Source organism: Sorex fumeus, unplaced genomic scaffold (assembly GCF_029834395.1).
Source record: "Sorex fumeus unplaced genomic scaffold, SorFum_2.1 ptg000100l, whole genome shotgun sequence".
Lineage (NCBI taxonomy): Eukaryota > Metazoa > Chordata > Mammalia > Eulipotyphla > Soricidae > Sorex > Sorex fumeus.
In genome coordinates this window covers 10,422,942-10,437,786 of record NW_026606157.1, presented here as the reverse complement: position 1 = coordinate 10,437,786, position 14,845 = coordinate 10,422,942, and the positions used below count along the sequence as shown (strand labels likewise).

The 14,845-nt window shown below is 54.2% G+C and overlaps 1 protein-coding gene across 1 annotated transcript in view; it reads right to left on the bottom strand.

Moving 5' to 3' along the window:
• Positions 1–1,214: 1,214 nt before the first annotated feature.
• The window catches only part of SSPN (sarcospan), a 40,655-nt gene continuing 27,024 nt past the window's right edge, over positions 1,215–14,845 (bottom strand). Inside the window, exons 2-3 of the mRNA XM_056134631.1 lie at positions 11,748–11,834; positions 1,215–1,610 (exon numbers count right to left, since the gene is read on the bottom strand). Coding sequence (XP_055990606.1) covers positions 1,245–1,610; positions 11,748–11,834 — 453 coding nt within the window. The 3' untranslated portion in view covers positions 1,215–1,244. The remainder of the gene's footprint in view (positions 1,611–11,747; positions 11,835–14,845) is intronic.

Here is a 14,845-nt window from a genome sequence, read left to right as displayed (position 1 = left end):
CAAAAATGCAGCAAGAAATGCAGCCCTCCCGTTCAGTGGGAAACTCAAGACCCTCAAACGTGAGCCAAGCGCCCAAACAGGCTGCGTGCGAAGCCCCAAGAGAATTCCTTCTCACGCCCAGTTTGCTGAATGGAACCCCCGGGCCTTCCCCACTCTTTCTCCAGAGGGCTTCGCTGCCAAGAGACTTTACAACAGATCACCAATGTGCTATTTGCATAAACAGTCCCCATTACAAATGCTCTTGTTTTTGTTTAAATGGGTATTTTTAACCTGAGCTATTAATAAAACATTTTTTTCTTCCTTGTAAAACTTGGCCTCCAGAAGAAAGAAGTCTTTGAGTTTCTCCTCTTGTCAGAATAACTTCGCCTCACACCGGCCGACCGTGCTGTGTGAGCACAACCAGGGCTCATTAAGTAGACTTCTGAGAAGAATTATTATTCACAATTAGCTAGAAATTAGTTTTAATGGTTTGTTTTATATGGGAGAAGAGATGCATAATGCAATTATTTTTAAACCTTTTACATCGTTAAGGACACAGTTACCACTAACTTGCAATTCCCGGGAAGCTCCTCACCTTCCCCAGCACTTAGTTTAAGGATCTACCTACAGAGCCAGGTCAGGGACCCCCGGGGCTGCCCCCTTCGGGGTTTCCCCTTACTGAGTCTCTTGCAAAGACTCTCCTTGGCCACGCTGCTGTGCTCTGCGGTCTCGTGCCTGGAGACAATCTCCACAAAGGAAAACAAAGAGTCGATCTGTTTGGACTTCTGGCAGGGCACTCTGCCCTCCTCTGCACGCCCCCAGAGCACAGTGGGAGGGTGACCCCCCCCCCCAGGAAAGATGCATCGCCTCGCCTGGACCCTGTGGGCCAAGGGCTGGGGCCGGACTCAGATGAGATCTGCACTTCTCCCCTGCTCACTGCGCTTTGAATATTCCTGTCGACTTGGATCTTATTTGGGCCACAAATTTTTTTTATTTGAATTACTATGGAAACCTGGGGAAAAAATGCTTTTACATGTCCTATGAAATATAAAAATATTCATCAAAAACAGTGAAGATTTGTTCTTGTCAAAAAGGCTCCTTGCTTGCTAGCTAGCTTCCTTCCTTCCTTCCTTCCTTCCTTCCTTCCTTCCTTCCTTCCTTCCTTCCCTCCCCCCTCCCTGCCTCCCACCTTCCCTCCCTCATCCCGCCCTCCCTCCTTCCTCTTTAACCCAGGCTCTCCGCTCTCCCACCCCGAGCAGAACCCATCACACTTTCTGCTGCCGGCTCCCAGAGGCGGCTCCGGGCTGCGTGCCGACGCCCACGTAGAAGACCTGGTAGCGGTGTTTCCACATCACAAAGCAGGCCAGCAGGCACACCAGGCCGCCCAGCGAGTTCAGCACCACCTGGGCCAGGAAGAAGAGCTTGAGCGTGTCCGTGATGCTGCTGCAGTCGCTCACGTCGCGGTAGACGAAGGCCCGGCTGAGGCGCTCGGCCGAGGGCAGCGTGCAGCGGCAGGCGCCGGGCAGGGCTTCGCAGGACAGCTGCATGAGCTGCACCGAGCGGTGGGCAGCGAAGGCGGCCGCCACCACGCACACCACCAGGCCCAGCGCGCTCAGCAGGAAGTACAGCAGCTGAAAGGAAGCACAGGGAAACTCGCCGGTTATGAAGAACGTGGACCTTGAGGGCTTGTTTGGAGGTTCTAGTTTGGGCTGGAGCGATGGCACGGTGGGTAGGGCGTTTGCCTTGCACGTGGCCAACCCAGGTTCGATTCCTCCACCCCTCTCCAAGTGCCCGGCAAGCTACTGAGAGTATCTCGCCCACACGGCAAAGCCTGACAGGCTCCCCGTGACGTATACGATATGCCAAAAACAGTGACAACAAGTCTCACAATTTGTTGTGAGACGTTACTGGTGCCCGCTCAAGAAAATCGATGAACAACGGGAGGACAGTGCTACATGAAGAACGTGGCAGGCCTGCGGGCCAGGCCCGAGAGGGAGACCGTTGTTGGTCCTCTCTCTCTCTCAGGAGACTGTGCTTGGGGCACCGGAGACAGGCAGTGCGACAGCCTTCCTTTCCCCTTTCCCCGGGGTTCAGTTGATGTACAGATGTTGGCTGCTTCCCGAGGGCAGAGCCGGCCACAGTTGTTGCACTGTGGGATGATCATGTAAGGATAAAGTGGGTGGGGCCAGATCTATAGCACAACGGGGAGGGCATCTGCCTTGCACGTGGCTGACCCAGGTTCGATTCCCAACATCCCATATGGTCCCCCGAGCACCACCAGAAGTAAGAGTAATTCCTGAGTGCAGAGCCAGGAGTAACCTCTGTGCATCGCCGGGTGTGACCAAAAAAAGAAAAAAAGAGATGCCCCATACTGAATATCACCAGGGCACCCCAGATGGAGTAGGTGCAGTCTCCCCGCCTACTCCAAATGGAATTCTGGGGACCAAGATCTTCCACAAGCAAGGGCCAGGTATGCAAGTTCAGGACAAAATCTTCAGGCCTCATGGCAGCAGAGGACCTGGGCTGTCCCTCCCCTGGTCCCCGCCTGCCCAGCAGACTGGCTGTCACACCCACAATTTGCCTCCAGAATCCATCTTAGCGCACCAACAACCCAGGCCAAGCAACGCCCAATTGAATCCCAAAATGGATTAGTGCCACACAGAGATGTCTCTGGAACCCAGCTATTTACAATCTAGAAATTCATATTTATAATTGCGGCTGTACGAGCTCTTATGATATTCAAAATGGGCTATGGAAAATAAATTATCTAGTGTCTCACCCTGGCAGGTAGGCTTGAATAGTGGTGGGAAAATTTGAGCAAAACATCACGGTCACGGTCCTCCCGTTGTTCATCGATTTGCTCGAGTGGGCCCAGTAACGTCTCTATCGTGAGACTTGTTGTTACTGTGTTTGGCATATCGAATACGTCACGGGGAGCTTGACAGGCTCTGCTGTGCGGGCGAGATACTCTCGGCAGCTTGCCGGGCTCTCCGAGAGGGGCAGAGGAATCGAACTCGGGCCCAAGGCCATGTTGGCTGCGTGCAAGGCAAACGCCCTACTGCTGTGCTATCGCTCCAGCCCGAGCAAAACATAATGCCCCAAATTAGAGAGAGAGAGTATTGGGGAAATTGTCTGCCACAGAGGCAGGGTGAGGACTGGGATGTGGGTGATCAAAATGTGTGCTGGTGGAGGGAGGGGTGTTCCATCATTGTATGGCTGAATCTCAAACATGAAAGCTTTATAACTCTATCTCACGGTGATACAATAAAATAAAAAAGTAATGTGGAGTTCATGGTCAATTCAATCCGTTTAATCAATGGCTGAACAAATAGCGGTACTCCTACATTATTTTAAAAAAAGGACAAAGCAAGTGGCTTAGATGGACCCCAACATGAGAACCATTCCGGGGAAACTCGCTCTACTTGTTGGGACTCAAGAAAAGCCGGTAGGAAACGGGGGCTGGAGCCATAATATGGTGGGGAGGGCGTCTGCCTCACACGCACCCAACCCGTGTTCGGTCCCCAGCGTCCCCTATGGTCCCCCAAGCACTGCCAGGAGTAATTCCCGAGTGCAGGGGAGTTACCCCTGAGCATCGCTGGGTGTGGCCCAACATTCAAAAAATAAAAAAAGAATAAGAAGTAAAGAACAGTTTCTGCGTTTGGTATTAGCCATACAGGCCAGGGTGGGGAAAATGGCAAGACGGCTTCAGTTCAGCGGCCGGCTGGCCCAGGGAAGCCTCCCTCCCCGATCAGTGGGGGCTGGACAAAGACACAACCGTGGCTCCAGAAGGGCGTGACCTGGCGTCAGCCCCCTCTGAGGCCCAACTTCAACTGCAGGCAGACCCTCCACGGAGGAGTCGGCTCCCAGGGGCCCGCCGCACCCGAGCTCTCGACCCTGTAAGCCCACAGCAAGGACCCACTCAAGTGCCACAGCCCCCACGCCAAGGAGCGGATTGGTGAAAGCGGCACCCACAAAGGAGAGTCAGTTCCAGGTTCAGCGCAAAGAGAATCTGAATAGATCATGCCCCGCCACCTCCAGTCACATGCAGTCTGAAATAGAACATGTGTCTCGATGAATGTGTAGACGACGGACATGCCCAAATGAATCATTTGCCATAGCCATAATGTCTGGCACTTTTAAGTCCTAACTAAAAGAATTCTTGAAATTTTAGGTTCTGTATTTGAGTGGAGACCAGTTGTAGTTACTGGTTTTGGCATATCGAATACACAGCGGATAGCTTGCCAGGCTCTTCTAAGGTGTCGAAAATCAGATGGGCTGGTCACGTAATGAGATTTAAAGACGACCGCTGGACTAGAGCTGTTACCGACTGGATTCCACGGGATGTCAAGAGACCGCGTGGCCGCCCACCTACCAGATGGTCAGACTTCTTCCTGAAGATCATGAACGGTCGGTTTGAGGCCCTTCATGTTCCCGGAGCGAACAGATGCCATTGGGCTACACTAGCACGCGACAGGGACAAATGGAGACGTTATTGGCGCCTGCTCGAGCAAATCGACGACAAACGGGAAGTTAAGTGATTAAGTGATTAAGTATTTGAGTGGTGTAAGTGAGTGTACACACACACACACACACTCATACATGTTCACGTATTCACATACTCTCACACACATATGTACTCATGCACATTCTCATTCACGTACTCACACACTCTCATGTTCACACACTCATAAACACTTTCCCACATATACACACAATCACACTCACACACATGCACACACGCTCTTAGACACATCCACAGAATCACATACGTTCGCACTCATACATACTCATACGCACTTTTTCATATATACACACAGACATTCACACCCATACGTACTCAAACACTCCTACTCACATACTATTTTTTTTCACACACACATGATAGTGGGTCCCCAAGCTGATGTCTGGTTTGATGATAGGTTTGAGGTCACAGGAAGTGAGTGGTCCTGGTTACAGTCATTTGCCTTAATACAAAACCACACAATGCTTATACCTGTAGAATCTTCTCATCAAAGACGCTTCAACATATACATGAATTATTTATGGGGAGGGGAGGGAGAAGCTATACACAGCTGTGCTCAGTGCTGACTCCTAGCTCTGTGCTCAAGGATCACTCTTGGCAGTGCTCAGAGGACCATATGGGATGCTGGGGATCGAACCCAAGTCGGCAGTGCTCACGGCAAGTGCTCTAACTCCTGTACTGTCTCTCTGACCATATATATGATTTTTAAAATATTAGAATCTTTGGAAGGATTATCAGGATAATTTGTTTTTTCACCACCCGAGGAGATATCTCAAGAACCTAATGAGGACAAACATGTTATACTTAACATGTTTAATCTCCCTGGAGGAAGGGAACCAGATAAATACAAAGTGGCACAGCTGGAGCGATAGCACAGCGGGTAGGGCGTTCGCCTTACAAGCGGCCAACATGGCCGACCCGAGTTCGATTCCTCCGCCCCTCTCGGAGAGCCCGGCAAGCTACCGAGAGTATTCGATATGCCAGACACAGTAACAACAAAGTCTCCAATGGAGACGTTACTGGGCCCGCTCGAGCAAATCGACGATCAACGGGAGGGCCTTTACCTTACCTTACATTATAAAAATTTAAGATGGGAATATTAAATGTGTGTTGCTGGATCCGTCACTTAGCCCTATGCTTAATATTTTCAGTGGTCATCTTCTCTTCAAAAATTGGAGTGTTGGGGCTACAAAAAGATGGGTTTGGGGTTGGAGCGATAGTACAGCGGGTAGGGCGTTTGCCTTGCACACGGCCGACCCAGGTTCGATTCCTGGCATCCCATATGGTCCCCCAAGCACCGCCAGGAGTAATTCCTGAGTGCAAAGCCAGGAGTAACCCCTGAGCATCGCCGGTGTGACCCCCAAAAAAGAGAAAAAATGGAGTGTTGGGACTATAAAAATATGGGTTTGGGGCTGGAGCGATAACACAGTGGGGAGGGTGTTTGCCTTGCACCCGGGCGAATCGGGTTTGAGTCCCAGCATCCCAAAGGGTCCCCTGAGCACCACCAGGAGTGACTCCTGAGTGCAGAGCCAGGAGGAACCCCTGTGCATGGACAAATGTGACCCAAAAAAGCAAAAGGAAAAAAAAGAATGCGTTTATTTTGTAGGGGCTGCTGGGGAAGAATATTCCAGATATTCTGGGTTGCTGTGAAGTGCCCCAGTCGGACACCTGACTTGGCCTCTTGCCGCTGAGTGAAATGGTGCTCATCCTGGTGTGTGGGGGCTGTGTTGGCGGTGCTCCCAGAGTAGAGTTGATGTTCTTTGCCCTACGAACTCGGATACGTCAATGACTTTACCAGCAGTGAAAGCACCACTGAAGGTGATGGGGTCCCAGGGGGACCAGCCGCTCGGTGCAACAGACCCAGTTGGAGTCTTCGCTTTTCCTCAGCATCAGTGGCTGGAACTGAGGAGGGTCTCCAGGAACCCTACATCCAACACACGCGCACGCAGGGTGGGTTGTGGCAACGCCAGCGGCACGGTGAAAGTGAGTCCTCATTCCCGACCTGTGAGTGAGTCTAGGAGCTGATTCGCTCACAGTCACCCACAAAACCCATCAGTGGGAACGAGACTTCTGTCTCAAGAAGGCGAGCGTTGGACCATTTCACTCACACAGAAGGTCAAGCGGCCGAGCAAGGGCTGAAAGGTGGCCCAAGTGGCAGAGCACATGCCCAGAGGTGCCCTGGGTGCTGTGTGGCCCCCAAGCACTGCCAGGAACGGCCCCGGACCCTGAGCACTGCCTCGTGAGCCATCCCAGCAGGACCGCAGACTAAAGCAGAGCAAGGGAAGGTTCTGATGAGAGAATGGCGGTGACCAGGAGGGTGGGGCAGGTGGGGCGGGTGGGAAGGACCCAGTCGGAGTTTTTGCTTTTGCTCCACTTCAGGGGCTCCCTGGGTGCTGATGGGCCATACTTGGGCATTGGGTGGTGAACGTGGCCACTGAGATAATAGCTGGTCATCTGAAGCTTAGGCCGGTGGGAAGTCAATGACTTTCTGTGTCTTCGAGGATCAAGGGCCCTCTCGGTGAGTGCCCCAGGGACCCAGAGCCCCTCACTCAGGGGTCCCTGCTCAGCAATTTTTTTGCCCAGCCAGGCCTGAGGTTCTACGGATGAAGGACTGCTTGGGCCCAACACTACCCCAGTTTTCTGGGTCACCCTGACACCTTTAGGGTGCACTGGTCAGTATTGGTCACTGGTTAGTGACCACATGGAACCCCATGGGAATTAAACCGGGGTCGGCTGCATGCAAGGCAGTTACAGCAGCCTCTGTCTGGCCTCTCCAGCCCCCCTGATACAATTAAAATGTTTTTGAAAGTCCACGGAACTCCAGCTTCTCTTTCAGTACAAAGGAAGTCAAGGTCAGGGTCTGCCCTAAAACCAAATTAAAATGGAAGAAGATAGTTCAGCCCCCAAATCAAAAGGTTCAGTCCTGGCCATGGAAGACGTGCGGGGCTATATCGTTGGGTTAAGGTCGGAGTGTGAGGCTGCCGGATCAAACCTGCACCTGGGGACAGTGGCCAGCCCTGAGCGGCCACCAGGAATGTCTGTTCCGCAGACTCACTGTAGGGAGAGAAGAGCTGGAGTCTGTCGGGCACAGGGCAGGCTCGGTGTCTAGTGGCCCCAGAGAAGGATTTGTGAAATACCGACTTCTCAGAGCTGGAAGGACCTGCCTGCTCCCCAGGCCCCGAGATCAGCTCCTAGTGGCTTTGTCTTCTCCACAGACATGTGGGAGTAGAATGCTGGCTTGGCTTGTAGAAAGCATGTAAACATTTACAGGAACGCTGATTGCTCAATTTTAATTGAGCATCTTAAATACGCCAGAAGCCAGTGAGCAGGCTCTGAGCTGCTTTGAAAATGCAACTGTTGGGGTTGGAGCAATAGCACAGTGGGGAGGGTGTTTGCCTTGCACGCAGCCAACCTGGGTTCGATTCCCAACATTCCACAGGGTTCCCCGAGCACCGCCAGGAGTAATTCCTGAGTGCAGAGCCAGGAGGAACCCCTGTGCATCACCGGGTGTGACCCAAAAAGCAAAAAAAATAAGAAGAAAGAAAATGCCACTGTTTTTCTCCTGCTTCTCACAGACTGGACTGGCTCTCTGGCCCTGCAAGGTCTGCTCTCAGCACCCTACGTCAGGGACAGCTGTGAGCCTAGCCAGGGCTGCACCTTCTTGCAGGGCTGTGATACTCCCGGCAGCAAACTTCTGGGTTAGAATCTGTCGTTTCTCGTCAAGCGGCCTGCTGGGCAGCAGGGCAGAGTGACGGTGAATGGCGGTGTTCCGGTGACCTGGGGAGGCCTGGAGAGGCCCGGCTGGCAGCCTGTTATGTAAGCGTCCGCCTGCCTCTAATTGGTGCCGGGCTGCCGCCCCCACGCGCCGACACCGGCAGGAGGGCGGTTGGCTGCGAGGTAATTACCTTCCCGAGCCCCAAGGCCTGCCGCGGCCGGGCTGCGTGTGTGCGGGAGGAGGCACCCGGGAATGTGCCCGCACACACCCGCCACACCCAACAGGCCTGTCCCAGAGCCAGGCTGCGGGGAGCAACCCACCCACCCCCATCCACGCGCCCACGAACCAGGGCCGAGGCCAGGGGCAGGGACAGAAGATTGGTCTGCCCTGAGACAAAGGTGCTGCCAGTGTGGCTCTTGTCCCTGGGGGCGAGGGGGTTGATGTACACGTATATGTAAACATGCATGTGTGAGGCGTGCCAGCACGCATGAACAGGTGTGTACACATGTGTAAATGCACAGTGCATTATGTGTAGGTATCATGTGCACACATGAGTCACATGTATCGTGTGAGTGCCCATGTGGGAGGTGCCCACACACATGCACATGTGTAGTGTGTGCACGGTATTGCACATGCGTGTGCCACTGTATTATAGGTCTGTGTGCGTGCATATGTCATGTATTTCTGTGCTGCATACACATGTAGGTGGTGTGTCCATTCATGTATCATGTGTAGGTGGTGATGCACATATGTGCCATGCATGAGTGCTGTGATAAACATGTATGGAGGGTGCTTGCTACACGCATGTGTAGGTGGTGAGTGCACTGTGCACGCATACATGTGTCATGTGTGAGCTGTGCTGCATGTGTTGGTGGCATGGGCACTGAATTGCATGTATGGGTGACGCGTGTGCTTTTGCACACGTGTCATGTGTCCTTGCTTCACACGTGCACTGGTGGTGTGTGCTGTGTTGCATACATGTGTAGGTGGTGTGTGTGTTGTGTTGCATGCATGTGTAGGTGGTGTGTGCGCGTGTTTCATGAGTGCTCACCTGCACACGTGTGCAGGTGGTGTGAGTGTACTGTGTACGCATGTGTGCTATATTGTAGATGTGTAGGTGGCGTGAGTGCACTGTGTGAGCATGTGTGCTACATTTCACAGTTGTGTAGGTGTTGTGTGCGCGTGTGTGTTGCATGTTGCTTGCTGTGCTCTGTGCATACGTGTGTGTGTGTGTTACCGTCACCTCCTGCTGCCTGCCCTGTGCTCAGGAGTTGAACGGAAGGAAATGAATTTTCAGAGCCACACGGTGTGGTGTGTCAGTGCAGGGACTCAGCCGTGAAGCCACGCGGGACTGAGCCTGCCACGGGGCTTCTCCACCCCTACACTGGGGAGAGGCAGATGGAGCCGCCATCACCTGCCCTGGCCCCCATGACTCCTGGTCCTTCCTGCCAGCTGCTCTGCGGGGCTCATGGCAGACGCCCTGGGCTGCACTGCACCAGGGAGGGACGGGGGCTGCTGGGGCCTCGGGGCCTCAGACGGGTGGGCTGGGGGTGGGTCTTGCCCTGGCTTCTTATGCTGAGATGTCTGGGCGCGTCTTGGGGAAGGCGATCCTTCTCGTTTCACTGTTTCTGGGATCCTCTGGGGAATCACGGCCACCCACACCCGCATCTAGGCAGCTTCACCTGGTGAGTAAAGTGTCTGTAACGTCACAGGCCACTTACCGGAGACCTGGATTTCCAAGTGACTCATCCCCAAGCCTGGCTTTTTCACCAGGCCTCTACCAAAGGAACTAAATGTGCCCAATGCCTGAGCTCTCTGGCCTTCTATTATTTTTTGTGCCACACCCGGCATTGCTCAGGGCTTATTCCTGGCTCTGTGCTCAGGGATCACTCCTGGTGGGCTTGGGGGACCATCTGGGATGTCCAGAATTGAACTCGGATGGAGAGCGTGCATGGTAAGCACCTTACGGGCTACTGGACTCGCTACCGTGTAGCTGGCTCGCTGACCTCTATGGCGCGGGCCCTCTGGCCTCTGCTTAGGGAGTTTGCAGGGAGCGAAATCAAATTTCCCAAACGTAGGCTGAGCTGTCAAAAATTCTACCTGTATCAATTTAAAAAATACCAACCAAGAACTTGGTGTGTGTGTGTGTGTGTGTGTGTGTGTGTGTGTGTGTGTGTGTGTGTGAAGCAAGGTAGTGTTTATTAATGAGACTTGCTTAAGAAAGAGGAGAAGTGTATACCCCAGGGAGAACCTCGGTGTGGACAGCTAGCCCCGGCAACTTTTCCCATCAGAAAAGCCATGCCTAACTATCAGAGAAGTTTGCAGCACTGCAGGAAAACACCAGATAATGCAGACAAAGGCCACTCACTCCCAGATAACAAACCTTGTCTACAGACATAAGAATAATTTTTTTTCCTGCTTTAGGTACACACTGTCTGTTTTGTATATGACCAGGTGGTTGTTGCTTTTTTTGTTTTTGGCTAGTTGAGATAATGTGAACATTTTTCTCCCCTTCAATTTCTTTCACATCATCTAGACATACGTGAATACCCACATGAGCGCAATGCTTTCTTCGGCCATGAGCTCTATTTGTAGTGGATTCGGCTTGTCTGACTTTCTGCATCTTCCTACGTTCGAATAATAGAGTTACTCTCCTGTGCCTTATGCTTTCCTGCTTAGTGATAAAGCAGTATCGGTTTGTAGTTATCAGTTATTAAAGAGCAGTGAACGGTCTGGGTGAACCCCCACCTCTCACCTCTCAAAAAGAAAAAAAAAAAGAAAAGAAAAGGACCAAATTTTCAGTTCTCTGTTACAGTAGCTGAAGGAAAAAGTAGGAATCTGATTTCTCCCAGCTCTGATTGCCAAGTCGGGGTGTTTATCTCCCGAAACGCTGAGAGGGTGGGCCCTGTTTCCCGTTGGAGTCGATTCAACCACGCAGGGAAACCACTGTTGACTCGAGTTGGCCCAACCGAAGACATTGTTTCCACCAGACCAGAAACGCACATATGTCAGACACACATGGGCGCAGCCAGGCCCGGCCCGGCCCACCCCCGCCCTGGACGCTGGCACGGGCCATCTGGATCCACCCAGTGTACTCTTTCTGTGTCACTGATTCCCACCTACGGGAGGGAAGAGGCAGACCGCTTCATTGCTCAAATATTCCAAATCACTCCCAAGATACGGACGTGGGCGCCAACACAGACACCTTTTCTCTGGCCAAGTCTTTCGTGGTGCTGGTGACTTCTCCATATTCCTTTTAAGGACAATGAAGACGACTCCGTATGCCCCGTTGGCCCCGTGCCAACCCTGTTCATAGAACCGAGCACCGAGGAGCAGCTCAGCGCCGCCTCGGGGGTCTGGACGAATGCCTGTCCTCCGGGAGCAATTATTAATTTTTTTTTTGGGGGGTGGTCTAAAAATGCACTTTCTAGGCCAATGAGAGATGCGGCTCCTGCGAGAGGCACGCCCTCATTCTGTCCTCGTGTTCCATTCCGTGTGGCGAGAGAAAGAGGCAGGGAAAGGACGACTTACTTTCATAGTAAACTGGAGACATGTCCGCTCGTCCACTTGGTAGGAGACGCAGAGCATAAACAGGCCGAGGTAGGCGACCAGGCACACCTGCAGGAGAGCACACGGAGGTCACCGGGCTGGGGCACACTCAGGCGACACCAAGGGCCCACCCGGCACCAGCAGCAGCCCCTGCTCAGGGACAGCGTTGCTCTGAGTCTTCCTCACCGCCTGCTCTCAGCTTAGGGAACAGAGCTTTAAAAATCATTGGTTTCCCTGTGACCATCGATTTCCATTAAGTCCTTTACATGCACCCGACACTTCCCGAGGTCTTCAGGGCATAGGTGGCCAATGAAATGCCCCTAATTTCAGTAGGTGCCCAGCCAGTCTGGACTAAGATGAGCAGGGCCCAACTAAGACCCCGCGTGATATGTCACCTGGGACTCAGAAGCACAGAGAGAGGAAGAAACAGCGCTGAACTGGGCAACTCAAAAAGACTTTTCTGTAAACAGGAGGGATAGTCCAGCAGGTAGGGAGCTGGCCTTGCACACGACGGACCCGTTTTTGGTCCCTGGCATCCCCATCGGGTCCTCTGAGCACCACCAGGAGTGATTCCTGAGCACTGCGCAGAGTAACCCCTGAGCATCACCAGGTGTGGCCCCCAAACTAAAACCAAAACAAAGACTTTGCTACAGATGGAGAGGGAGTTGGGAACGGGAGACACCACCCCCCCCACCCGGGGATACTCATTCCTGCCGTGGTCACTCCTCAGCACCTGCTCCCAACCACCACAGAGCTCTCACAGGGCAGGGGCTGTCATCAACGAGGACACAGCACCGAGCTGATCGTGGAGCAGTCACGCACCTGGGGACCCGGGTGAAGCTGTCCAAGAAGGCCGCACCCAGAGTGCAACCAGAACCGCATCTCTGCGCCCCACCTTGGAACAACCGAGCACGAAGAAGAGGCAAAGAGCCGATCTGGAAACGGGGCTGGGTGTGGATTGTGGGAGGCTCATTTCAGGAAGATGAGCGGTGCTGGGTGGATGCAGGAGGGACTCAGCGTGTGCTCTCCCTGATCTCAACAAGACTGGGGGTGTCAAGGGGGGCCTCAGACTGAGGCAGGCCAAGTCCCAAGCACAGGCAGAAAGACAAGTTCCAGAAGAAGCAGGTTCAGTCCCCCTGAGTGTTGGGTGACTGGACAGGCCCCTGGAAGGGAGAAACGGAGTGAGCTCTGATTCGGGAGCCAGGGGTCAGCCCTGGGAAGAGAAAGATGTGGTGGGAAGCGGGCAGGCAGTGGGGAGGCCCCTCGGACAGGAAAAACACCACCCTAGTCCCTCGGTCCAGCTGGATTCTCCTTTGTAAGCACTGGAAGACTTTTTTTGGCTTTTGGGGTCACACCCGGCGATGCTCAGGGGTTCCTCCTGACTCTGCACTCAGGAATCCCTCCTGGCAGTGCTCGGGGGACCCTATGGGGTGCTGGGAATCGAACCCGGGTTTGCTGTGTGCCAGGCAAATGCCCTACTCTCTGTGCTATCGTTTCAGCCCCCTGGAAGATTTTTTTTTTAATTAATCATTTTTCCCATGCACTGCAAGTTTTCCAACTGTGACTGGGAGTTTCTCATTCGCGCTGCCTCTTGGAAACCCGAACGCATCGCCGAGTCCTCCCGCGGGATGGAAAATGCACCGCATCGATCCTGGCAAGCACAGTTTCCCCGAGAGACAGACTCAGGGCGGGATGGAGCAGGTCACCCCACCAGCAGCTCTCTCACCCCACCTCCCAGCCAGCCACACGCAGGTCCACCCAAAGCACAGCCACAGGAGGGGCCGCCTGCCTCCAGAACAGACCGTCTCTGGGCGTTCCCTCCGCCAGGGAGGACTGCGTGACCCCAGAGCAGTGAGTGGCGTGTTTTGGCGCCAAATCTGCAAGCTCAGCTCAGACTGGAAAGATCTGGGGAGAAATGGGGCGGGGAGGGTGTGGCCAGGAGGTGGCCAGGAGGTGGCCAGGAGCCCTGGGCGGTGGGGAACGGACCCTACACTGAGGTTTCCCAGTCCGGGTGGGGAAGACACTCTCTGCGGAAACTCAAGCGTTCCCTCCTGCCCAGTCTGAGAGAGCTGACCCAGGGGGAGAAAAAAATTTAAGAATCTCGGCTCTCATTCCCAGGCTTTCCCACATCCGTCTGGGGACGGGGGAACCCCAGACACACGCCCATCTCCCAGGCTCCAGGGCTGCACCCACTGGGGCCTGGGAGGGTTGCTGGGATGGGGCCCTGGGCCCCCCATGCCGTGTGCCATGCGCGGGAGGGCAAGCTTCCCACCCCAACTGAGGGCTCCTGGGTCGGTAGGAAAAGGGTCTGGGGCGTTCCAGCTGCCCAGCCAAGAGAAGCAGCAAGCCCACCAGACCTTGCAGAGCATAGCAAGGGGGTCCGGGGAGGGGGGAAGGGCTGTGGGTGCCCTGTCCAGGAGCTCCAAGGGCTGGCCTGGGGGACAGTCAGGGTCACCGCACAAAGGCCGGAGCAGGGGGCATGGGGTGGGAGCCTCCGGGAACACGTGACCCTTCAACACAGGCCCAGGAGGCAGAGGTGCGAGTGAGAGTCACGCTGGGTCCTAGAGGGAAGGAGGCTGCCCTGGTTCCCCACCAGCATCCGGGCGTGTTTCTGGGCTTCGGCCTCAGGAGAAGACTCATGACAGAATGACCTTTCTTAGACGTGGGACTCAGAGCTACACAGCAGGAGCGGGCTCAGGCGGGCCCAAGCTCCAGGCCCGCATCTCTAGAGCCATCTTGGGATGGGTAGGCTTAGTCCCCGCCCTGGGGGACGCCCAGTGCCCCTTGTCCACACCCACTCCCACTGGCATATGAAGGCCTGGCGGGACACCAGGCTGCTGAGTCCTCCCAGTTCACAGCTCCTGGATGCTCCAAATTTCCCAGTACCGACAGCCCAGTAGGAGCACAGCCAGTTAGATGGGGACGTTGCGTGGAAACCCGCTGAGCTCAGGAGCAGAAACCAACACAGAAGGCTCAGCTAGCACCAAATGGCTCAGTAAACCTCAGACAAGGACGTTAGTAACAGCACTGTGAGGTCTGTGTTGTAAGAAGCAATTACTTTGCACCTGCCTGGGGGGCAG